General features: G+C 51.4%; 2 protein-coding genes and 1 non-coding gene across 6 annotated transcripts in view; all 3 read right to left on the bottom strand.

The window, feature by feature from the left end:
* Positions 1–277: 277 nt before the first annotated feature.
* Positions 278–7,113, bottom strand: LOC122367368 (PPP2R1A-PPP2R2A-interacting phosphatase regulator 1-like; the record flags this gene model as incomplete). Its single annotated transcript, XM_043340385.1, has 5 exons — positions 6,974–7,113; positions 1,782–1,974; positions 1,255–1,360; positions 811–957; positions 278–428 (listed from the first exon to the last, which is right to left on the bottom strand). Coding segments are annotated over exons 2-5 (580 nt in total), but the record flags the coding sequence as incomplete, so codon positions are not given.
* A 1,390-nt stretch (positions 7,114–8,503) lies between these two features.
* The window catches only part of LOC122367375 (dnaJ homolog subfamily C member 13-like), a 33,786-nt gene continuing 16,626 nt past the window's right edge, over positions 8,504–25,663 (bottom strand). Inside the window, exons 15-45 of one of the 4 annotated variants that reach the window (XM_043340403.1) lie at positions 23,585–23,770; positions 23,149–23,331; positions 22,903–23,010; positions 22,603–22,712; positions 22,150–22,309; positions 21,743–21,888; positions 21,078–21,210; positions 20,578–20,780; positions 20,098–20,248; positions 19,727–19,861; positions 19,289–19,443; positions 18,732–18,933; positions 18,256–18,447; positions 17,888–18,023; positions 17,479–17,663; positions 16,936–17,127; positions 16,379–16,558; positions 15,953–16,120; positions 15,403–15,633; positions 14,978–15,155; positions 14,380–14,397; positions 13,585–13,703; positions 13,121–13,268; positions 12,625–12,737; positions 12,196–12,365; positions 11,823–11,904; positions 11,490–11,711; positions 10,763–10,858; positions 10,175–10,365; positions 9,744–9,931; positions 8,504–9,398 (exon numbers count right to left, since the gene is read on the bottom strand). In XM_043340403.1, coding sequence (XP_043196338.1) covers positions 9,283–9,398; positions 9,744–9,931; positions 10,175–10,365; positions 10,763–10,858; positions 11,490–11,711; positions 11,823–11,904; positions 12,196–12,365; positions 12,625–12,737; positions 13,121–13,268; positions 13,585–13,703; positions 14,380–14,397; positions 14,978–15,155; positions 15,403–15,633; positions 15,953–16,120; positions 16,379–16,558; positions 16,936–17,127; positions 17,479–17,663; positions 17,888–18,023; positions 18,256–18,447; positions 18,732–18,933; positions 19,289–19,443; positions 19,727–19,861; positions 20,098–20,248; positions 20,578–20,780; positions 21,078–21,210; positions 21,743–21,888; positions 22,150–22,309; positions 22,603–22,712; positions 22,903–23,010; positions 23,149–23,331; positions 23,585–23,770 — 4,797 coding nt within the window. In that variant the 3' untranslated portion in view covers positions 8,504–9,282. The remainder of the gene's footprint in view (positions 9,399–9,743; positions 9,932–10,174; positions 10,366–10,762; positions 10,859–11,489; positions 11,712–11,822; positions 11,905–12,195; positions 12,366–12,624; positions 12,738–13,120; positions 13,269–13,584; positions 13,704–14,379; positions 14,398–14,977; positions 15,156–15,402; positions 15,634–15,952; positions 16,121–16,378; positions 16,559–16,935; positions 17,128–17,478; positions 17,664–17,887; positions 18,024–18,255; positions 18,448–18,731; positions 18,934–19,288; positions 19,444–19,726; positions 19,862–20,097; positions 20,249–20,577; positions 20,781–21,077; positions 21,211–21,742; positions 21,889–22,149; positions 22,310–22,602; positions 22,713–22,902; positions 23,011–23,148; positions 23,332–23,584; positions 23,771–25,663) is intronic. The other 3 variants (XM_043340404.1, XM_043340405.1, XM_043340406.1) reach the window with 3 other exon arrangements.
* Trnav-aac lies at positions 24,873–24,945 on the bottom strand. The gene has a single exon. It is a non-coding gene; the product is annotated as a tRNA-Val (tRNA).

Genomic DNA, 25,663 nt, shown 5'->3' with positions numbered 1-25,663 from the left:
GTTAGGCATTAACACGAGTACTGAGAACTAATGAAGGTAAGTTAAAAAGCAGCCGGGCAAGTAATAACAATCTTATTGGCACAAGCCTAATTGAGATGGCGTTGAAGATTGACCAGTACCTTTTCTTTTAGCACGGACTCTAGCAGACCCTCCTGTCTTACAGTCACCCACGAAATTATCATATACCTAGCTAAACGAGTGGCAGACCTCGACCACTCGTGCCAGTAGCGCGTCTGTCGCACCGCTCGTGTGCCGTTGGCGCGTCTGTCGCACCCACCTGCGGCGAGAAGCACGGCCGGCCGGCCGGCCTGTGGGGACGGTGTCGAGCCGTAGGGCAGCGCCGACGGCTGCGGCATGGTGAGGTGCAGCGGGTCCGTCACCGAGCGGCCGCTGCCTCCCGACTTCTTCAGCGAGTCGTCCCGAGAGCTCTGCACGTACGCGGGTCATGGGTCACGGGTCAGGGTCAGGGACATGGGCCAGGTCACATAGAAACAGGACATTAAAGGAGCACAGACGACGGTCATAACCCGTGGTAACATGACAGGACAGGACCAGCGGCTATACCAAGTTACATCTGCTTGCGCACATTCTGATCATGTTTACCCCAGTCCAGTGCTACGACAAAGCTAGTTAGCCTGCCTCTCCGCACTCCTTATCACGACGAGGGCAGTCCCGCTTCCCAGCACCTTACCAAGGAGAGGTCCCTGTAGCCAAGCGACCCCAACCCTACCCTTCCAAGCTCCTTAGTCCTTGGTCCTTACTATCACAAGACTCGCCAGAAACCTTGTCCAATGTTATCCCCTTCCTTACCACGACGAGATCCTCGCAGCTGAGCGACACCTGCAGCGCGGCGTGCACGCTCCGCTCGTGTTTGATCTCGGGGTCCTCGAGCCCGGCCTCCTGTCGGATCTGCATCAGCCGGGACGGTGTGCGTACCCCGCTGCTGCTGCCCGGAGACTGCGGGTACACGGAGAGACACGGGCGGGTCAGAGGCGGGACATGAGGTGGATTAGATAACACCAAACTTGTATTGAAATGGGAGCTAACTAACTAGTAATGACATCCAAATGCATGGCCATATTACTGTTGTAACTGTTAGTTACTGCGTAGGACTATGAAAGTTAGGTTCAAAAAGCTTCGATCTTATTATAAGACCGGATATTTAGGACCATCTATTTAGCACGCTGCGCTCGTGCCATTGACTAAAAATTGGTAAAAGACATCGCAACAGTCCTGCTGACGCCTGATACTCACACTGGGCGGAGCCAGCGGACTGAAGGTGGCACTGAAGCGACGCACGCGCGGGTTGTGTGTCTGGCTGGAACCGCCGAAAGAGAATAGCGGCGGCGAGCCGAAACCCCTGTAGAGGAGAGTAAAACATGTCACAAAGAGTTGAAACTCAAGAACCTGTAATGTCGGGGCAGTGCCACTGCTGTTATGACACGAGCCTAATTTGACATATCAGCGTAATAACAGATCGTTTGAAGGACGTCCTTCAGTAAAGTGTTAGCCTTGGTTCACGCTTCACGGGCACGTTAGCAACCAGGCTACGCTGGCTATGCAGTGTCATTGTAGTGTATCTTTGTATATCTGAGCCAAAATAAAAGGTAAAAATGAATCAACATTGCAATACACATGTTTCTAAGTACAGGCTAAACCTATCCACCAATTAAATACATCTTATCACTGCTTATAAGCATGCTTATAAGCTTATAAGCACTACTAAAAACAGAACAAAACAATAAAATATGTCATACAACAATGAAAAAGGGCACTGATACCTGGAGGCAGAAGTTGAGCTGCAGCTGATGTTCTGCGCCTGCGACACGAGCTCGTTGATCATTGGCGCGCTGGAGGACCGTTTGAGCGTGGATCCCGAGGAGGCAGTGCCTGTGCCGCCCCCTCCGCCACCCTGAGACGGTCCGCCGCCGCCGGCCGGTGTCGGGTCCACGTCCATTGTGGCAGCTCTCAAAACTGAGGGGGAGGGGCAATGATGCCTAGTGTATGCTCATTGTTAGATTTTGCTGGGTATCTGGTGCAAGGGTCAGTACCAAATAATGTATCTGCTGCAAGGGTCAGTACCAAATAATGGATCTGCTGCAAGGGTCAGTACCAAATTATGACACATGGGGGTAACTGTTACTGTACACATTTCCTAATACCTATACGGAATGCATTTTTACTGAATACATTGAACACATTGTAAGATGTGTCTATCAAAATATTGTTTACCTATACAAATTTTCAAAGGAAAAAGCTTATCTTCTGCTAAATGTAAATGAAAAGGTACCAATGAGAATAGAGTAAGCCCATTAAATGGCTAACAGCTCATTTCCTTGAAACTGCTCTAAGTATACCTGGGCCTAAAGTCTCTAAGATATACATAAATCACCTAACTACACATAAAGCATGCTTAAGTATACTGCCTAAAGTAACAGAAAATACCAGAGGTAAGATACATCTATAATTTATCAGCATTAATGAATAACCTGCTGGAAAAAACATTTGAAAACCAGCAAGCTGGCCAGGCTCAAGAATCCAGATTTGTTTGCATTACATCGAATGAGTTTACTGTGTAGTAGAATAAGTAGATACCTAGTAGATACCTACCACCTAGGTTCACAAGAGTGAGGACCCCTTTGGCTGAACTTCACCCTTCCCAAAGAAAATAGTTCAAGTAATGACACCATCAATACCAAAATAGCAATTTGTAATGATTAAGTGGTCTGTGGCTCTACATTGGAAAATCATGGCTTCCTGATTAGAGCTTGCAAAACACCTCCACAGTTCACATGTCATTGTTTAAGATAATCTCAAGTTGGAAGGTAATTGGTTTTAAAAAATTTAGACTCAAGGATAGTGTTAAAAAAGTACTGAGTTAAAGGGACCCTCCCACCTTCAAAAAAGTTTATGAATTGGCATGAAAGTGATGTCGCTCGGTTCAGAAAGAGCGAAAACGAATATCTACCAAATTTCACCGAAAAATATTCACCGGTTTTCAAGATATTAGACTTTTACTTTTGTTTACTTTTTTGGGATCTCCGCTGTTTCTAGCGACTTTATTTTAGAAGTGCGGCGTTTGCGGCAGATGTTGCGCGCAAATAGCATATACCACCGCGTGCTACAAAACATTTTAGTCAAACATTTAAAAATCGTTAGATATTTGCGCTGACGTCACACATTCAGAGGGGTATTCCTAAGCATTAGCCCCTCTGAATCAAAATGCTGCAATTTTGAAGTTCAATATTTCCGATTTAAGGCATTTCTCGATGTTGTGAGTGCCGAAACCGGTAATTGTGAGCCAGGGACCCCATTTTGGCTATCTCAACTCAAATCTAATGTTAAGGTGGGAGGGTCCCTTTAATAATGGGTAGGGTGCGTATTTTGGTCGAGGTGCCGTGTGATAAGAACATGTCTCTCTCTTTGTTTTTGTGTTTTCGAGGTTCTCTGTAAGCACGTTTCGAGGTGCTGCATGTTTAAAATGTCGTTTCTCCACGATTGTGTTATTTGTGGTGTGTTTTACTTTGAGGTGACTATTTGACTCAGTCGAGATACATGCGATTTGGGAGCCTCTTGGTTAAAAATATCATTAATAAAACATTTTTATATTTATATGCCAATGCTTATACAAATTGCACTTGATTACTTGAAATATTATGTCGATTCTCAGGATAAGATAAGGAAGCTCATCACAGGCGCGGATCCAGGGGGGGGGGCGACGGGGGCGGCCGCCCCCCCCCCCCCGACATTCGAAAAAGGCGCCCATAGCCCGCGGCAGAGAGGGCGCCCCGAGCAAAACAGAGGCGACACAGCAAAGGTTGAGCAGAAATAGGGCGCCTCCAGCAGAAGTTGGGCTCACCAAGCAGGAGAGCGACGCCCAATTGCCCATTCCCAGCAGATCAGAGTCGCCCCAGAAGCAGATGGGCGCCCCCAGGAGAAGAGGGGCGTCTTAGAATAAAAAGATGCCTTCTGTTCAAGAGGGGCACTCCTGGCAGGAGAGGTGTCCCGCTGAAGAGGAGCGACGCCCCAGCAAAAGTAGAGAGGCGCCCCCATTCCAAGAAGAAGAGGAGCGCCCTAACAGCAGATAGGCGCCCCCCCAAAAAAAAGAGAACCCCATAATAAAAAATGGGTGCCACTGGCAGAAAAGGGGCGCCCCCGGCAGCGGAGGGGGCCCAGCAGGAGAAAGTAGCCTCCAGCAGGAGACAGGCGCCCCAGCGAAGGGGGCGCCCCAGCAGAAGAGGGGCGCTCCAGCAGAAGAGAGGAGCCCCCTGCAGGAGAGGGGCGCCCCCAGCAGAAGAGGGGCGCCCCAGCAGAAGAGAGGCGCCACAGCAAAAGTTGATCAGAGATGGGGAGCCTTCAGCAGAGGTTGGGCTCGCCAAGCAGGATAGGGGCGCCCCATTGACAATATCCGGCAGACGAGAGACGCCCCAGCAGCAGATGGGCGCCCCAGCAGACAGCAGCTGTTGGGCGCCCCCGGTAGAAGAGGGGCGCCTCATTACAAGAAGAAAAGGAGTATATTCTGCACAAGAGGGGCGCCCCTGAGGCAGCGGAAGGGCAACCCCAGCAGAGGGGCTGTGCCCCAGTAAAAGGAGAGTGGTGCCCCGCTCCGAGCAGAAGAGGGGCGCCCAAGCAAAAAGAGGAGCCCCATAAGAAGAAAAGGGGTGCCTCTGGCAGGAGAGAGACGTCCCCCGCAGTGGAAGGGCGCCCCAGAAGAGGTGTCTCTAGCAAAAGATAAGTGCCCCTGCAGGAGAGGGGCACCCCAGCAAAAGTTGGGCAGAAATGGGGCGCCCCCAGCAGAATTTGGGGTCGCCGAACAGGAAAGGGCCGCCCCATTCACAGTAGAAAAAGGGACTCCCCAGCAGCAAAGGCGTGCCCTAACAGAAAAGGAGCACTCCCAGTAGAAGCGGGACGCATCAAGAAGAAGAGGGGCACTTCTAGCAAAAAATGGGCGTCCCAGATAAGTGGGCCGCCTACAGCAAATTGGTCGTTCTTAGAAGAAATGAGGCGACTTCAGCAAAGTGAGCCTCCCCATGACGGATTGGGCGATCCAAGCAGAGGTTGGGCGCCCCCGGGAGAAGTGAGGCATACCAGCATAGGTGAGACACTTCCAGAAAAGAGGGACATCACCGGGAGAAGAAGGACGCACCAGCAAATGGAGGCCACCTTTTTGCTTATCTCTTTTGCTAGCGAAGCGGCGCCAATCTACGACATTTAACCCGCGCCGTGCTAGTGGTCTAAGTTTTCCGTGCCGTGCTGGGGGGGGGGGGGGTCACGCCCCCTCGTCTAACTCGGCTCTTGGGCCGCGTAGCGACACGCGGTAAGCGGCATTCGAAAGATCGTCCAAAAACAGGACGAAAACAACTCTGTCATTTTTTAGATCAGGTGAAAGGTCAGGTCACCATAGGTCATCAAAAGTAAAATGTTGCCTATTTCAACATTTTTTTTTTCGAAACACCGGCACATACCTAACTAGGAAACCAATACAGCTATAGTGCAGCGGAAAAGCGCATTCGATAGCCCTTTCAAAGGTGTTTCCGTAACCTGTCCTCAGATATGACGCAAGGTTAACGGTTTAGTCTTCGGAGGGCAAAAACTCTAAAAATAGCCGTTTTACGAATTAACAATGTCTTCTTGTAATAATTTTTGACTCAAGAGAGTCTCGACGTTACCTTTGCCAGCATCACGTTTCTGTTCGAGACGCGTCGAATGAACAATATGATGACTTTTAAAGGCAATTTTGAGAATTTGACCTCATGTCAAAGTCATGACCTGACCGGGAAAGATCATATTGCATATCAGTCGATCCGTATCGTCGAGCTGAACACAACTGAGTTTTTTATCGCTCTAGCATGTATCTATCAAAAGTTATTTACAAAAAAAAAAAAAAACAGCTGTGAACCTTTCATGACCTGGGATAACCTCTGGAACATAACTAATGAGTGGTCACAGGTGCAATGTTCTTATTAAGTGTGTTAATTTTATCTGTATCCCAATGCTTGAGATTGTCTAGAATGGCGCTCGTCCAAAAGAGATGCTTCAATTTTCTCCCATAGACTTACCTATACATAATAGAGAGGTCGCAAAGCTGACCTGGCCTTAGGTTACATATCAAAATTCCGAGATATACATTTCATGAATATTGTTGCTTTCATCAACTGCTGAAAGTTTCAAAGCGATCGTTCAGTCGGTATAGCAATGGTGCGCATTTGAACTTTTTCTAAGGTTAGGTCACGTGGAATAACCTGGTGACCTGACCTTGCATCACCCGGGTCTCACATTTTTACAACATGCGCAGAAAAGATATATGATAACTGATAATGTATACTGAAAACGGCGGCACTGCGCGCAGCCGTTTTAATGATCTTTGCGAAAAACCTAGGGGGGACGTGACAACGCCCCCCCCCCCTCACGGCGTGGGTTTTAAACTCTCGATTTTGACGACGGTTTGGCGCCCCCTGATTGCCAGGTCGCCCCTATTTAAACTTGCCGCCCCCCCTCCCGAAAATTCCTGGATCCGCCCCTGGCTCATCATAGAAGAGGACCAGGTCAAGACCAATCACGAAACAGGCCCCTAGGTTTCCGAAGAAACAGCTGACTAGCGAAGCAACATTCAAACTTTGAAAATGACTTTCGATCATTGATTTTAGCTGATATCATGCCTTTAACAGCACTGATGCCATTAAGAAAATAGGAAATCCATCAAAATACCCATTACACATGGCATATCTCAACAAATATCAGTAAATCTGAATTATTTGATCCTACTTATATTGAAGTGAAAATCAGTTATCTTATTCTAAAACACTTCCAACTCATTTTTACGACGAAACACAACAGGAAATGGAAGCGTTGAATCACAAAATCCTCACAAAATTGCTTCAGTCACGTATGGGTGCATAATGTGGCGCAGTGACAGAGGTCACTTGAAGGACTTCGACCACTGATCTTCGGGCTGTAAGCGCTCTCAACGTACCTCCAATGAGTCCGAGAATTGGCTTAAAACAAAGCTGGCTTGAGTAACCTTCAAATTAGCCTTTTAGCTACAAAATATCGCCGGCGACCACGCAGATTCGTCGACAACCAACCACCAAAATTCTGCACTTCGGTTCACCTCAGTTTACTCGTTCGGCTTCCGCACTTCCTTGATATTCCTAGCGCGACTAGCGGCTATACTTTGAACTGCTCTCGTTTTTCCTATGTAAAATCGAGATATCAATTTTCGCGATTAGTTTTGGTAATTGAAAAACTCATGAGTAATTTTTAAGAGATCAAAAATAAAAATAAAGCCTTCATTTTGATTTCAGTTCACAGCTGATATTAAGATTTTAGAGCGGCCAAATATGGTGGGAACGGGCAGCAAGACTAGGGGGCAAGGTTGGGGTTTGGAGGTCGGAAATTGAAATCGTGGAAGTATGTAGATACTCAATGTGGAATGGAATTCCACATCATAAGTAAATATATGCCGTTAACAATGCGCAAACCTTCAACATTCGTTATCATGCCAGAACTTCGTTGATACCCTGAAGTGAACAACTTACACCAAAGGAACGGTGACTTCGCAATTCATCCCATCCGCCCTCCGTGACAGCGTATTATGTAGATTGGCAAGGCCAGGCAAGATATACGTACAGGTCTCGCGGGTTTTAGCGGTAGGTTTTGGACCTACAAAATTTAGTGTACTTCAGGCCATATCTTCGTCGTCTCAAGCTTTTAAGTGTTGAAGATGCAATCGACTTGTTGGGTAACAAGCCGGCCATGATCGTGTAAAATGGTTTCATCGTAGATCGATTAGTTTCTGAGATATAACCGGAAATGTAAAAGTGCAAAACCTACCGCTTAATCTCGCGAGACCTGTACGTGTATCAGCTCAGGTTTGCAACCGATAATTCAAACACCAGCATTTCATTACCGTAACACAGGCAGGACTCCGCCACCGGGGGTGGGCTGGGGGAGACAAGGTCCTGATCCCCCCCACAATTTTGTTCCCGGGGACAGCTGAATGTATGTAATGGTGCGCATTTTTAGTCGGACTCTAATCCTAACGCGTTTCGCTTGCTCTTCATTATTTCGACCATTCACCGGTAATACGCTATTACTTGGCTAGTCTATAAAACGAACAACCTTCCTACCAATCAGGTCACCGCTGTGGCAGCTGGAAATCATCCAGTATTCAGTTGTCGTATCTCGAACACGGCCTCGCTGATGCATTCCTGGAGTGCATTATGTGCAAGTCGGCTGAATTTGCGCCACTCGGACCACCTCGGTGGTTACAACCTTCAAAACGGCCCGCTTCGATCGTTTCCAACAGTCGCCAATCACTCCGAGCATACGAGATGGGACTGTCTGCTGCCAGGTTGCATCCCTATAACCTGAGGTGGCTTGATGAAAAACAAGCCACATCACAGCACTTTATCTCATCAGGCATGACCGTACTGAGTACTGACGTCTACATCCGTTTCTAGCCAGCCACACCGTCCGACGAGCCCACCCACAAACCTCGGAGTCTGTTCAATATTGAATCATCTATTTGATGCGTTCGGTGAATATATGATAGTGCCACTTCCGTCGGCGGCCGTGCCGCACAGTGCGACTGGGCACCGCGCCGGGCGGCCTCACTGTACAAAATATACACACACGTAACGCACACTGCGACGAGCACCGAGATAAATATTCATAAGACGGATGGCCGAGCCCGACCGACGCATCCGCGAATGTCTCCGCATGCATCGGACTTTGATAACGGGCTATCACATGATTATATCGGCCGGCGGCGGCAGCGCACAGGAATGGCGGACCAGCCAGACAGCGGCAAAGCGTCCGTCGGGGCGGATCGGCCGGCCGGCCGGCCACCTGAGCCGTCCGCCGACCACAGACAGGTGCCAGGCACCCCTCACCCCTCCCCGCCCCCACACCAACCCAGGCCGGTCATATCTCGGATAATCAACATCTCGCCGGCGCCGCCACTCAAACGTCCACCTGCCGAGCCCTGTCTGCGCTCCTAACTACACAACATATTCCCGTCTCCTGAGCACATATATACACTCACACTCTCACCCTCCCTGACGCTCCTGGCGAACGCATGCGATACATACACATAAAATATCACTTGTAGTATTGGGCCGACGCTTCGACGTGCGGATAACAAAAAGCCCATGGGCTCTGGAAACGCTCTAACCACCGCTGGGTCGCGGTCCGCCTGGCGGTTTAACCGCTCCTGACCCGGGCCGGGACATGTCACAGCCCCCGGCCGGTCGGCGGCTTCTGAGCCGACTAGGGCGGCCGCTATAGGAGGCCGCCGCTCGTGTTGAAGCTGTCCTCATGGTCGACGTCCGGCGGCGCGTCCGGCATCATCTTGGCAGTGCCGGCCGTCAGGTAGCCGGCCACGCCGGGCGTGCCGCCTGTCACATGGACAGGAACGGTCAGAGGGGAGCGGAGGGACTGATGGGAGAGTGGGTACCGTACCGTGGCAAAGGCGGGGCGGGGTGGAAATGGTGCCGCAAAAACACGCCGTAGGTAAATGAGACTAAACTCAGTGTGGTTCTATAATTCAAAATATGTCCTTACCCTGCGCCATTCCTACCTTATGCCATTCCTTTTTCACTTGAGTCCCTTTCACACTGCAGACTCATTACAGACGATTTTAGCCTGCAGACGACACCACGGGCTAAATATTAAACCCAGCTATCTGGTACCCATTTCCCACTCTCAGAGAACTCCCACTCTGGCCGCTCCGCGGTCCTCACCGGTGAGGTAGCCGGCCGTGGTCGTACTGGTGATGAAGAGGTCGTGCTTCTGGTCACGGTACTCGGGCCACACCTGCGACCGGTTCAGGATCGCAGACACCTGCTCGCCGTGCTGCAGGCTGCGTGTCATCGCCTTCAACGCCTTCACGATCTGAGCCTTCACGGCCGCTGGGTTGTCCGACTCGAGTCTGACGGCCACGGCAGGAAGGGGGAAGCGTCAGCGAAGGAACGAAGTCAGCTTGAAAATGATGAACAGCGTGAGGGTTGACACTAATTGATCACGATATCACTCTACTGATCTACAACGAATCATTCCGTCCCCGGCCTCATTTGGGCCAATGCTTGACGCCTGAATCGCCCTCAGAAAATAAGCCATGGTCGACAAACCACCGCCTCCCCCCCCCCGGTCGTCCCCTCCCCGGAGTACCGACCTGCCGTCAAGCAGTGTCAGCAGGTACTGGACCAGCTTGGCGTCCAGGGCCTGCTGCACGAGCGGCTCGCTGTCTCGAGAGAACAGCCGGTAGAGCGTGTCGCACGCCACGCCCACCATGTCGCGGCGCGCCTTCATGGCGTGCACCAGCGGACTGATACACTCGGACTGACCGATACTCTTCGTACATGCCTGAGGAGGAGAGAGGTGTGAATACTGTGGTTCATGTTGGTTAACATTTGCGATGTAACAGCACAGCTATAGTGTATGAAGGACATACGATAGCTTTCTTGTAGCCAGGCAAGTAAAAGGCCTGAAGTGTTTTTATTTGCCTAGAAACCACATATTACAATGCCACGGCATGCCGCTTATTTTCCGGTATGTACCCTTCATTTTCCCGGCAAAACCGCCCGCAAAGCCGGCATATTGCCCGATTCACATAGTTCACTGTAAACGAACTGTAAATTTTTATACTGCTAACGGGATAAATCAGCCACAGTACACCTTTACGCGGCCCCCGGTGCACTTGATCACTTCACAAAATGACCTTCTCGAGCGTATCAGCTGACCCGGTGTGATTTTCACTGACCTCGTTATCAGCGAGCTGGTGGACGATCATCAGACAGGCCCGCAGCACGCCGTCGTTTTTACCATTCATCGCCTTGAACAGGCGCGGAATGTGGCCCTGTGGAGGGGAGGAACCAGAGACGGTCAGAGAAAAATATACTCGCCTCGGTCACTTACAGTATGCCACGGCATAGCCTTTAGGCCCCTTAGTTCCCAACACGAAGTGTGATATTTTGTAGGCAGGGACAGCATGGCACCGTGCACCATCGGTCCACAGCTCGACTCTTACAATAACAGCCACGATAAGACATCCAGGAAATAACTCGACGGACTTTTACCGCGATAAATACCATAAATGGCGTTCAGTTGACGGACGATAAGGCAGGGCCAGGGAAGTGTGGCGACGATTCAAGGACGCAGCTCACATGGCGCATTTGAGCGCGACATGGAATCGACGGACAGACGCCACTCACTCCACAAACTTCAAGGTTCAGAAAAATATAAGCGATGTGATCACGAATATGTGGCGTATGTATTCACATTTAAGACGTGTCTTAAAAGCATTTTTTTGTGACATTCACACCTAAGTTATGTGCTCACACACATTGCGCACAAAATAAATATTCACACCTAATTGGAGCTTAGTAGACACACCAGCGATTTCATATACACAAGTATTTTGAGCGAACAGTGGAGCGTACAGTGTTTGACGGGTACAGTACCATACCCCGCCCTCTCCGTCGCCTCACCTGTGCGGGCAGCGCGTCGAGCAGCGCCGGCTGGGCGTGCAGCAGCTGCACGGTGGCCGTGGCCACCATCTCCAGCACGTCCGGCTGGCCGGGCGGCGCCTGCTGCATCAGCGAGAGCGCCGTGTCCAGCAGCTCGGTCAGAAACTCCCGCGGACGGCGCAGCACCCAGCCAGGGTTGGCGACGAACAGACGCAGGAACACGCCGCCCACCACCACCTCGCCCTAGGGGCGAGGGAGGGTTGAGTGTCAGAAAAAGTACTCAAGTGTTATCTGAGTGTCGTGTTAGACATGTGTCACCAGCTCAGCAAACGGGCTGTGTGTGGCTCTTAATACCTGAACGTTGGTGAACTGCACAGCAAAGTTGTCAGGCAGCTTCCATGTGGCGTTCGGGTCGGCTCGCTGCTTCTGGTAGAACCTGCGAACAAGGAGCAACATGGTAAATGGTCATTAACGAAACGTTATTTCTTCACACTTGCATGGGGCCTTTTCCCAGTTATTCAACATACGTCAGTTACTACATATAACAACAATTCACCCATACTCCTTACCGCAACATAAGCCATATTCGCCCTTCGCTAAAACATTTTGACTCCATCACGATAAAATATAATATTCCTTCACTGCACCTTTCAATTCCTCCTCACGTCCCCCTATCCTTCTCTTTTCCCTTGCGTGTCCCCTCACCCTTTCCACCCCACCCACTCACGCCACTTTGAGCCGCCGCACGGTGTCGCAGATCTTCTCGCGCGCCTCGTCGTTCCAGATGAGCTCCGGGTTCTCCTGCACCGACTCGAACATGTGAACGCTGCTCTCGGGTGAGTCGCGCATCGCGTCCATGTAGAGCGGTGGTAGGAAACGCAGCAGCGTCAGACGAACCTGAGGCGGAACAACGGGAGTCGCGGTCAGGAGCAAGTGAAATGAGACGCTACAATAACGCTACAAAGAACATCAAGAAACGGCATGAAGTACTGCCTAGTTAGAATGAAGAGAACCTAGAGACAGACAAAAAAGTGATCATACTTTACATTGCAAAGGCGTTTCCGACCAGTTATAAGCATGGCCGCATTACAAATGTGAAATGAATAACTAATCAGCCGCTAAATTTCAGGTCCTTGACGAGCACTGAATAACTAACCTTCGGTCCGACCAGTTTGTCGGCCAGCATTTTGGCCAGCAGCTCTGCCGTCTTGTTTCGGACGTCCGGGTGGGTGGCGTTACAGAACAGGTCCAGCAGGTAAATCACCGCGCCTGGAACGACAAAATACAGCGGTGACTGAACAGTCTCATCGGACGGGAGGTAGTTCCAGACTTGCACGAAAATATCTGCCAGTGAATTATTCAACCAGAAATAAAACAATTAGTTCCCTGTCAACAGTCTTCAATGTCAATTCACATGAGACCAAATGTCTATATTATAGTTGCATTCTAACAAACTAAATAGCTAAGTAAGTAGAACATAGACGAGAAGACAAATGATGATGATGATGATTTGTAGCTCTAGGACGCACCAGCAGCGAGGCTATATCGCGCCCAACGACATGACGAAGAAACTTTCTAGCATCCATCTTAATGTCCTTAGCCTTAGAATCAAAACAGGTCAGCCAGCGCCGCACACCCCCGCGGCGCCTTACCGCGACTCATGCTGTCCTTGACGATTTTGGTGTTGGACATGAGCGCGTGCAGCGTGTCCAGGGACTGCAGCAGCGCCGACGGCAGGCTGTGCAGCAGCAGCAGCAGCGACGTCACCACCTCGGAGGCCGCGATGTCGTTCACACACTCCTGTGGAGCGGCGGGAACATGACCAACGTTAAATTAGAACTGCGCTAGCAACGTGTTCCACATGCATCGTATATCGAATGATGGTCACAGAAGCGATGAGACGATTGTTTGCAAATAGATAACGGTGGTTGATGAACGTGGTTGATGAACGAGGTCGATGAACGACACGGGAATTTGAAACTTTGGACTGGCGAGTGGCATCCACCTAAAAAGAGCACAAAACCACTAACAAAATCACCAAACAGAGCCCACAACCAATAAGCCTAGTATCATCCTCCCTCAGACCTCAGCGATCTCCCGCTCCGCCCCTCCGCACCTGGTTTCCGGTGACACAGGAGATGGCGTTCAGGGCCCGCTGCTGTACCCCGGTCATCCCCTCCAGACGGAGCAGTCCGAACAGTAGAGAGAAGTGGCCGATACACTGGAACTCCACGCCTGAAACACCAGCGAGGGCGAGAGTGACGGAGACGTGGTGATCGAGAAATGAGTGAGGGTAGTCCAATTAAAGCAGGAATAACTGAATTGAGTTGAATGAGGAGCAGATATCGATGGGGTCAAAGCCATTTACGGAGAAAAAATCGGCAGGAGGTTCACAATAAGCAAGGCGATACAGACCCTTGGAAGTAAGCTGCAGCTTTGGGGCTATACTTCCCGTTTGCAATTGATGCGCAGGCAACGTGCATACAACAAAACATCGCATGTCTACTTTTTACAGTACCAAGCCTGCAGCTTTCACTTTGGTCGCTGATTTGACGCCTCAAGCGTTCTCGCGATCGTGCAAATGCCCAATAAAACGCAACATGAAATTCTGAAAAATTATGGTAGTTTTACCTTACGAAAAACTAGCATGAAAAATTAAAAAAACTTATACATCTAGCAACACCACTGCCATCAAGCATGACAGAAAGCTGACTTCTTCTTTTCGGTCATATTTTTTATGAAAAAAAAACGGATGGTAGACGAAATTAGAAAATTTCCAATGACACTAAGACATTTATGGGCATCATTTGCCTGTCTTGCCAGTCGCATGCTACAAGCTTTTCCATCACTGGCTTTTCATGCTAACATTGACAGCGTGCGGCGGGCCAGCCCACACGGACCGACCCCTCACCTAATTCCCGCGGCTCCGCTGTAAAAACCCCGCACAAGGGACATTAGTGCCAAAACGTGTACACAGCGTACCAGCGTTTAGTGTGCACCCGTATGGCGGATGGGTGGGGAAAACACTGATGAAGTATCCATACACAGGTAAACGAATGAAATTCTATTCAGCTCCATGATTCAAACACGTCAGGTCCCGAATAATACACGCAGCAAAATATACAACAAATAACAGGACAATGCTGAAAGGATATTTACATGGGTTTCGCAGCTAATTGCAATAGGTAAAATATTATTGAACTTCTATAAAATATTAATAGGTAAAAGGTAAAATATTATTGAACGTGTATTGTATTGTGCAGTGCGTGAATCATCGACTATCCGAGTCGACGGAACATTACTGTGCAACTGAAGCCAGGTATTACTAAAAAAAACTGATATTATATTCATCGAAACCTCAAGACCAAACATCGCACTTTCATGCCTGTGTCATTCTTAGTACCGACATTATACAGCAGACATCCCAGGTCCCAAGCCGTCACAGGACCACTCAAGCACCACACACCTGCCCAAATCGCCTCGCCCTCCCCCCCCCCCCATTCACATACCTGGATTGTTTTGTATGACGTTGGCGAGCGCCTCGAGCGCCATCTCGGCGTGTTTCACCTTGGTGCCGCTGGCGTCGCTGGTGTCGGCCGGCGAGGCAGCCATAGCCTGCAGGCTATGCAGGTACTGCGCCAGGGAGCCGATAAAGTCCAGCAGGTCGATGGCCAGGCCCTTGGGGTTCTGAAACAGACAGAAGTAATGGCAGCAATGGGGCGGGGATGGTGCAGCCAGAAAGAAGGGAAAATAGACCAAGAGGCCGTCCACACTTTTTGGCTCTCAAACAAATACGGTTAGTTTCATTTAAGGCTGAGAAAAAAATCGAGCCTTTATAGGAACGGTACTTATAAAAAGACAGACAGAAGCCAGTCGCAAACGTCTTACACTTAACTTCACCGTCTCCACCTACTACGAAATCCCAGTGCCTTACCTCGAGCGGGAAGGAGGGCTGCTGGTTGTAGACCCTGACGAAGATGTTGCCCACCACCAGTTCGTCCTTGTGCGCCGAAAAGCGGAACTCGGCGCCGAAGTTGGGGTCGCTCTCGCCGGTGCGTATCTTGCTCGTCTGTTGCTCCTTGAGGAACTCCCGCAGCTCGGTCCGGGTGCTGTTGTCCCAGATGATGTACGGACTCTCCGTGTTGCTGTTGAGCAGCTTTAGAACCTGTCGGACGCAACGGACAGCGTCGGTCATTGAACGTCCGAAAGGTGAAGATCGAAGTAGATTTCAGGGCTTACAAGTCCACCTCAGTCCCACATGAGTCTGTGGTCCAGCGCACTCCTTACGTCATGTTCCCGCCCTTATCTCCGGGTCTGCAGCTCAAAACCCCAATCTCGGGTCTGCTCTATTTCAAGACGTCTCCGAGACCTGCAACCTTCACCAATCCCAGAACTTATCCGATCTTGCTAGTCAGGCTCTATTGGTCCTTGCCCCGCCCTAACCTCCCCACCGCCACGCTATTTATCCCTCTTCCGTCCCGCACCTCGTTCATTTTGTACTGTCGCAGCAGGTGGACCAGGTAGGGTGTCAGCATGGCCATCAGAGCAGCGTCGATCGCCTTGTTGGGCGGTGTCTCTTCGTCGCCGGTCAGGTAGCCGGCCAGACGGGCCAGGGCCAGCAGCGACTTCTTGGCCAGCGTGTTGGCGGCCTCCTGAAGGTCAGAGCGAATACGAAATCGTCAGTGGATGAGGAAAGAGTACCAATCATCCGCGACAAATATTCAAGAATCTATCTTAACAATTACGCAGCATCGTACCCCGATCATTGGAATCAGAAGCGAGTTACACTAAAACCATTCCTAATGCCTATATCCCAACCAACGATCCGAGCTCGCCAGTCTCAAGTCAGCCTCGAGGTTCATCACTCTTGTCAGCGACCGTCGCCCTCTCTTCCCCTCCCTCTTCCTCACCTGTTGGTTGGAGCTCTCCGACTTTTCCACGCCTCCCTCGTCGAGTGTGAAGTCGTAGTAGAAGAGGAAGAGCAGCAGGTGCCACAGCACGCCGGCCTGCATCATGTGTAGCTGGAGGATCGAGTCGGCCGCAAACGCCGACACGCACTCCACGCCGATCACGCAGAGGTGGGTCAGACGCTGCCGGAGGGAGGGACGGGCGTCAGGTCAGATGGATTCAGCGAGGTTTGAACGTCAGCCAAAGCAATGGGTTAGACGTGAAGGGTGCGGGACAACTGGTCCAAAGTGAGGGAGCAGCAGCTGTCTGATAGCTGAGACTGCGATCAAATAAAAGTCTTCCGCTGATTCTGGGCTCGAATGGCAATAACTACAGCCCAAAATAAACGAGAACATTGCAAGACAACATCTACATTTAACCTCTTGACTGTCTGAAGTTGAAGTTTGCAACAAGGCTCACAAATATGTGAATATAAGACCTATCTTCCCATATAAAATGACCCTTACTTCCATTCTAATCTAGTCTATCCATCATGCACCAGCCCCCTCCCGTCTCTCACCTTATAATAGAGCACTCTGCAGAGGTCCTGGATGATCTGTGGCATCTCGATGAGTTTATCCCTACACTGCTGGAACTGGGCGGCCACCGTGTAGCAGCGCGACACGTGAGAGCACACCTGTACGGCCACGTCCTCTGGCCGGGACGACTTGGAGAGCACCGAGCAGCACCGGTTGTACGCCGACTGCAGCAGCTGTGGGCGGGCGGGGACGAAAGGTGCTTAAATAGGTCAGTCGTATAATAGACGCAATGCGCAAGTTTGCCGGTTTGAGAAGAGGGCTGAAGATAGCACATCAAGGGCCTACACGTATTGTGTTATAAGGTTGAGCTAGAAATTATAGGGTAGCAGCTAGCCAACGACTATCTTATTACCGGAAACAGACCAAACCTCGATTTCCCCATCTTGATTTCCCACAACCCTTACCTCTTGTTTTCCCTCTTTCCCTACCTCGAGTCCCCTCTCCCTGCGCAGTTCCTCGGCGTTCAGTGCCCAGCAGCGGACGGTGTAGTAGGCTCTCTCCCCCTCTCCCTCTACTCTCCTCACCTCGAGTCCCCTCTCCCGGCGCAGCTCCTCGGCGTTGAGTGCCGAGCACCGGACGGTGTAGTAGGCCACCTCGGCAGCGGCAGACAGCAGCGGCGCCGCCTTGCTGAACAGCTGGTCGTCCTCGGTCTCCATGCGGATGGTGGCCACCAACATCGGGTAACCGGCGTACTTGTACGGACGCAGCTCTGGAAGAGAGATACATTTCACTTAGCCAGATGTAACTCTTAGACCGACTGACACATCATTTGGGAAAGGATGGAACTGTCCCGAAGCACGCTAGTGACGAAACGAGGCACTATGCTTACGAAGCTCTGGGACCGAGAAAAATTGATAAATAATGTGTCTCTGTTCCTGTGCGAACGAATATCCGAGACCAAAAGACATTGAGCAAGAATTCTATCTCACTTACCGTCGCCGTATCGTGAGAAGAGGATGCTCTGGGTCCGCAGGATGAGTACGATGTTGTGCGGGTCAGGGCCGTCCACAGTCCGTGCCGACCGGCTGCACAGGAACTCGTACGCCCGGTTCACGTCCTCAAACTTATCCTGCAAACAAAGGGGGAGACGAAGTCAATTGACAATACAAACGAATTAGGCAAGGGCCAATTACAGGCCCTTGCCTAACAGGCCCTTACCGGGTCGAGCTCTATACCAGTACGAGTACAGGGAAGCAGGATGTGCGCCTGCGGGCCAAATGCTGACATATTGCAGAAACATACCAAAATACGTCTGCCGATTACTAGCAATGTAGGTGGAGAGTTGGATCGAGCAAACTTACCCTGCCGTCGGGATTTTTGTCCGGGTGGTACTTCTGCGCCAGTCGGAAGTAGGCCTTCCGCACGTGATTCTGGTCGTGGCTCTGTCCGGGCTCGAGGCCCAGCACCCCCAGGGCGTCGTCCACCGACATACTGGGCGGCTTCTTTTCCACCTCGCGCTTCCAGGCGAGTAGCACGTCCTTTAGCAGAGCCACCTGACGAAGGGTGAGCGGGGGAGGTTAGAGCCTAGAACTGGGGGGCAGTGTCACAGGCGGACGGTGTCGTGGCTGAGGTGACAGCTACAAGGAAAGGTGAGTAAAGTCGTTACTCGAAAATTTCATAGCGGACTGGTGGTAACGGTTATTTCTACATGAATGACGACGAACAGCGAGTAACGTTTGCGTCCGATGTTTTCCTCGACAACGTTGAAAATACCGGACACCAGACTAACTAGCCCTCCACACACGCAGTCCACCGCGGCTCCTCCCCTGCGTCTCACCGGGTCGCCAATCGGCCAGTCGGGGAATCGACTCGTGTCACACAGGTGGCGCAGGTAGAAAATGCTGCAGAACAGCTCCGACTCCAGCTGCGGATACACCACGTGTGGCATCGGACAGTACTGGTAAATGGCCCGCGTGTTGGAGCGCAGCCGGGGCGAAAAGTCGGCCAGGTGAGCCGCGATCCGGCCGATCATCATCTTCCTGCGGGACGGGGAGAGAGAAGGGGAGGTGTCAGAATGAGGGTGCTGCGATAGTGTGCGAGAGAGTGAGAATGGTGATTGAGATTCCCAGCGAGAGTTAGAGAAACAGCAAACCAGTACTGGTCCCCAATGTAACACTGATTAGTGATTAAGTTATCCTGAGCGGTTTGTGCAAGTTTGTGCTTCTTGACATTACTTCACGCGCTTTCTTTTCGGGAAATACCTAGCAAGCCACATGCTCGGGCAAATCCAAGTTTACCGCACCTCCGAGCATGCATGGTCGTTAATCATTTATTCTTCGTGTCTGGTCACCAGACTGATTCCAGGCTTCCCCGCGCTGTCTGACGTCCCCTCACCTCATCTGGTTGTTCCAGATGACCTCTGGCGTGTCGAACTCTCCCAGGTAGATCTGGGCGAACTTTTCGGCGCCGTAGTTGTGCAGGTAGCAGACCATGGCCTCGGGTACCAGCTGGCCCAGAATGCTCCGCTGCATCAGGTCACTGCCCTTCTGCTGCGAGAAGGACGGCATAGTTAGGTCTGGGTCATCCAAAGATTCATGCGAGACATCTTTGTTCTTACCATAGAATGGCACACCATGAAACCATTAGACATTTGTTATACATATTCGACATGCTTACTAAACAACTTTGGACCAGCAGCTTCAGTCTGTCAGGTGTCATTGCACAATGTTTTCTGCAAATTGTCACCAGCGAATAGACGCTTTTAACAAGCTGGCCTTGAATTAACCTCATGTTACTGATTCATCGAATCGTGATTAGTCTCATTCATCTCACCTCCTCTGACCGGAAGGCCTGCGAGGTGTGCGTCAGCTGGAGGAACTTTGCGATCGGCTGCACGTTCGAGCCCGTGTACATCAAGATGAAGAAGTAGACGCCCGTCAGGTACAGCTTCGAAGCCACCGGGTTGTCCTGAAAAACACACAAGATACGTCATAACCGAAGGTTTGTGATCAATAGTTAAAACACAACCCATTGGTTAAAATTGAATATTGAAAAACAAACCTGAGTTCTCTTTTCGCAAAAGCTATCTGAGGTCTGAATACTTAACGAAAACAAGGTATAATTTGTGACTAGAGCAGGCAGTCAGCACACCAAAAGTCGACTGTGAGAGAGTTGTAGAGTGGTATAAGTTTTCCGACACTCACCCTGACGACGGCGGTGAGCAGCGTGGCCACCTTCTCCACCAGGATGGGGTCGAAGGTGAGCAGCAGCTGGACGATGTGCGGCAGACAGGACGGCTCGGAGAGCAGCCGCTTCACCCTCGGGAGTGGCCGGATCACAGCGCCGTCAGCGTCACTGGGGAGGGAGGGGGTACACAGCAGTCAGTCACTGGTAGTCACAGGAAGGGTCATACACAGTGGTCAGAGTCACTGCAGTGAGGGGACAGCCTCTTCACCCGCGGCAGAGGTCAGATCACAGCACCGTCAGCGTCGCTGCAGTCAGCAGATGGCATAATTTATGGTACACAGTCAGCTCTCACCGCAGTCATGAGGGAGGGAGGGGGAAGCAGCCAACAGGACAGACTAGGCCCACCCTGATGCCTGCTGCTTACACCGTGGAAACATTACATCAATAGGGATTCAGGGGACGGCCATAGTGCATCCTTCACCCTCCCTGTCACTCACCGGCTGGGGTAGAAGTCGCACATGGTGATGAAGATGTTCAGGATGGTCACGGCCATGTCTGTCTCATTCATGACGGCCTGTCCGGTGGCGAGCAGGGTCCATCGGAGCTGCGGCACCGCCTGCAGACTGCGCCAGCCGTCCATACCCTGGGCCCAGCAGCGCGAGCGCGCCGACAGCGTGCCGTCCTCCCAGAAACCGCGCATCTGGCGAGAAGGAGGGAGTGCGAGCTCGTGTGGGATGGCGAAGGTCGGTGGCGGGCGAACAGAGAAGTCTGGACAGTGCCAGCAGTTGGAGTAGAGACAATTTGGTCACACGGCATGAACAAGCTCAACAGGAACAGAGATCTGGTTTAATGAAATCGTAAAAATATCACATTAAAAATGGCAGCCGACGGCTTTTACCAACGACACTGATTTCAGCCAAGCAGCCAGAAACTACTATCAAACAGCATATCTCACGAAAACCTCCCCGTATCCCACTGGCCACACGTCTGTCCTCACCTCTTTGAAGGTGTACGGCCCCTGCCGATCCTGTCTGTCGCCATCCGCCGGTTTGAAGTACCACTCCCGCTCGCCACTCTCGGCGTCTGCCTCGCCGTACTCGATCACATTCGACTGGGTCGGCACGTACGCTCTGAGAGAACGGGGCAGACGGTGTCAGCAGGACGTGACGTTCGACCTACAAGACTTGGCAGAAGATATGCTAGGGTACGGATGTAACTAAGCATGGCAGGTGTCAGAGGATGGATCAAGGGGAAAATGCGTAGCAGCTCAAAAAATGTATGGTTACGATTTCCGTCCAGAGATCCGTTTGATCGACGATAATCCTGATCTGTCATAACACAATCGTAGTTTAAAATTGGGTATCATCGGCTTCCTCTCGTGACGGGCAACACGCTCGTTTTTTCCGCGAAGCTCTAGCTCGATCAGGGGCCAAACGCGAGTGGGGGGGGGTCGTACCAACCCCCCCCCTTGTGCCGTCGAAGGACGCAAAATGGCCTGTGCCGGCGAGGGTTAAACAAGTAGCCTGCCGAGCAGGAACGCTCACTATCCCTATCAGTATCCATAGAGATCAATCATATAGCGACTCTTTCTCTTACGCTACCAAGTCAACGAAAAACATTACTGCCGCACCACACCCGCCATGTGACCCGACCGCCACTCACCTGGATGTGTGCAGGTGTGAGAGGGTGACCAGGTCGGCCAGCACCTTCACCCCGCCCGCGTCCAGCACGTCCTTGACGTTCCGCTGGTTCAGGATCAGCTTGCTGATGAAGAGGATCAGTCGGTCCCGCTCGGCACGGTCCGTGCACTGGTGGCGGAGAGAGGACACGGGTCAGTCGAGGCAGTGAGTCACGGGTCACGGGCGCTCGTCATGGTCAACGTCATGGCTACGGTAACGGCCGCTTATTACAACGTGACGCTTATGGGTTACACTTACAACTCACGATACCATCCTACTGCCGGTGAGCGCCTACCTCAGAGGGTATCAGCAAATAAAACAGAGCACCAAAAGTGGCAAAGTTAGCTCATGGCTTGCTACATCCCATTTCGAGGCTCGAGTAAGACTCACCCGTTCCAGCATGCTGACGATGTACTTTGTGTCGGAGAAGTGGCCAATGTCCTCGTGGTGACGTCCGTACACGATGGCCATCGCCTGCAGACACATACACTTCATGGCCACCTTGGGCGTCAGCAAGAACCGGTGGTACAGGTCGCTGAAGAACTCGAAACTGTGGGAGGCGAGACGGGAGGGGCGGGTTAAGAATACTGTCAGGGAGGCGGAAAAGAAGTTCGCGCTTTGGCTGCGTGATTGGCACACTAAGCCGCAAAATGAGATTAAAAAGGATGTAATAATTAATGATGATATTATTAATTGTCACGGCCGCTACTCCCCTAAATTAAACATTTAGCGAGGCAGCAAGCCCCAGCTAAATAGCTTTTCCGGCCCAATACTACTGAAAAATTCCGTTAACTGTCCGTCTCCCTGCATTCTGTTACGACTCCCGTGCCACCCTCTACTCACGACTTTCTAATTGGCGAGTCGTCGAGCTGCCGGGCCTCGTCCTGCTCCAGCAGCAGGCGCAGGTAATAGTCGCCGATCTGAATCTCGTCCTGCAGACAGTGGTACTGGACCTGCAGCGGCACACAAGGTCACGGCCGGTCAGGTGGTTAGATCAGGTGATACGCTCAAACCATTACAGCGAAGTATAATGCACCATCCACAAATTTTATGACCTCCGTCAGCTGTTTCCGGCAGAATTCATCTTCTCACTCTTTCCTTTCCATTCCGATGCCCAATTTTCTATAAACCGTCCAAATTTACCTCGAACTCTGTGTGGTTCCAGGAGATATCCACGCTGCCGCCCAGGTCTCGGTCTGTGCTGAAGTTCCGCATCTCGTTCTCCAGCGCCTCCCGTAGCTCCTCCCGAGTCTGTCAGAGAGCGAAGTTATATTGTAAGTTGCACGTCATACTCAATTTTAGAATACAGCCTAGGGCATTTTATTTCCGCAACAAGAATTAACGTTTCTCATAGGCAGCAACCTACAGTTTTAATACGACCCACCGTACCTTGAAGTTCCAGATGAGGTGTGGCAGCGCGTGGTCCCGGTTGAACTGGTAGTAGAAGAGCCGCCAGTTTTTCTCCGATTTGACACGCTCGCGTCTCCGGCGCAGCACAACCGGCCGCTCTCTGACCTTCTCTTCCGTTGTCTTTTCGTAGCCCATTCGTGTCCGCCAATGTTGTAGCGCGACCTGAAGGGTAGAGGGAACGATAATAGCTGGAACGTGGGACATTGGAGTGGATTTGACCCGGGAGAGAAGTGTCAAAGGTACGAAGGCGACGCAATGTCAGCGACAAATGCATCTGAAATCATCCGAACGGTGGCCTAGGAATTCTGCTATGAGTGCAGAATACGTGTGTCCCAGACGCTCCTATATTATACATCCGATACACCTCTTCTCCCATTAAGCCCTCCATTCTCCAAACAGCCTATCAATTCCTCACCTCCACATGTTTCTCGACAAACTTCTCGGCGTTTCGGATCTGCTGGTTCAGGGCGCGCAGGTGGGGGTTGACGGGCCGGCCGGCCTGGTCGGTGGCCAACTGCAGGTTGTCGCGCGTGTTGAGCCGTTCCACGTCGTCGGCCGGTACCGACTCCTCAGAGTCGAGGAACGCCAGCAGACCGGGCGGCTGTGGGGGAGAGGTCAGCGAGGCTAGGTCAGCCGTCGAATCAGGGGAATCACAGATTATACCGAGTCAGAATAATGTCAGCAAGTATTGGGCACATCCGTAAGTTTCCGTTAAATTGTTCTGAAACTGAAACTAATATAAATCATGTACGAAATGTACCAGAATGTATGTAATGTACGACATCACTGACAAGGTAAAACCTTTATTGAATCTCCGTATATCAACCGGAAATGTAGGCGGCAATATGGCATGTTAAGAAACAGCTTTGAGCAATTGTCCAACACATCAGTGAGCAAGATTTCTGGGTGTCCTTGAATCTCGTGCTGGCAAGCTTTATCGGTACACACGCTGAACACTGTTGACATTCATACCTTCATAATGTTGATACTCTTGGGTTTATCGCATCACATATGTACATCGCGCCATTGCAGTGGAGCGATGACAATGCATTGTCAAACTTATGTTCGTTATACGGTGATGCACAATAAACAGCACCTGCATGAATAAGCGAAAAATGACCATTTTCATTCGATCGTCCTCGTTGTGCTGACCTTTGACCCACAGCGCTGCCCGTCGCCGGCCGTCGCCGAATAGGAGACGACTCGGCTCGTATTACGGACCGCAGGCAGGGGTGGCGGCGGGGGCGGGGATGGGAGGGAATCGGACCGGACTCGGAGACACACAAGACGACGGGACGACGCAGTCGGAGAGGAGCCGTGGAGACGTGAGGAAGTTACACAAGGAGGGAGGAATATACAGAGTTTACGGTCACTATAATTCAGCTCTGTGTCAGCTTATGATGAGTAGAGTGATGTTATCAGTGAAAAGTGGAAGTGACTATCATCGCGGAACTGCTGCCCTTACAGTGGTGTCACGGCAGTGTTGTCCCTCAATGTGATAGCAGAGGGGTCACTGGACTGCTGCGAGAGCTTCAAGGCAAGGAAGCTCAGTTGCCGGGCTGATGGAGCGAAACATGGCTTCGGCTCATCCCCGCTGAGCATAGCATATTCAGACAAAACAACAGAAAACGCACCATAGCCGAGTAGCCGCCGAGGCGGTGTGACCCAGCGAGGTCAGGTCAATGACGTGAGGTCAAAACGACTGTTTCCGCCCGGGATCGAACCGGGGACCTTCCGCGTGTTAGGCGGATGTGATAACCACTACACCACGGAAACAGCTGGCCATTTCACGAAGCCTGTGCGGCGCGGGACGGCGGCTGGGCTAAGGAGTGCCAGTCTCGAGGGCCCGAGGGGGTCAGCCGTCAGGTCAGTGACCTAACCGGTCAACGTTCAGCAACAACCAGAATCTCAATACTCTGCTCGTTAGGGGTCATAGCTCAGGACTCAGGTGGTCCAGGTAAGGTGATGGCTACATTTGAGAGCTAAGAGGGTACGGGGATCGAACACTGCACACCAGCGACCAGCTGGGTTTACAAACAGGGCAATTGCCAATGAGCCGTTGGCAGCATCCATGAATTATGTTCTCGCTTGGTCAAACGTATGCAGAATCTATGACTTGAGAGCCTGCAGTGGCTCAAGGCCAGTTGTAATGCTGGGATACTGGCCCTAATACAATGACCTTGGGCAGTCGAAGACAGTTTCGGACATGTGGTTATGTCGGTGACCGGTGCAAAAATGCCAGTGACCAGTGACCACCATCGCGGGCCTGCCGTCAGACGCAGTGTCTGAAGACAGTCTCGTGCCCCAATGCTGAAGAGGTCATTGTCAGCGTGGAGCGGAGCAGCACAGCTCAAGTCATCCAATGTGAGGCCGCGGTGCAGCTGATTTCGGGCCTGAAATAGATAAATGTCCGAACCAGAAATTCGGTCCTCACGGAGTACAACTTTCCGTATAACGCAGGACATCCAACCGCTAACGAGTCCGACGAAACAAC

The sequence above is a fragment of the Amphibalanus amphitrite genome, unplaced genomic scaffold, assembly GCF_019059575.1.
Source record: "Amphibalanus amphitrite isolate SeventyFive unplaced genomic scaffold, NRLGWU_Aamphi_draft 000865F_arrow, whole genome shotgun sequence".
NCBI lineage: Eukaryota > Metazoa > Arthropoda > Thecostraca > Balanomorpha > Balanidae > Amphibalanus > Amphibalanus amphitrite.
Note: the sequence above shows the minus strand (reverse complement) of the source record. Positions and strands in the feature narration are given on the sequence as shown.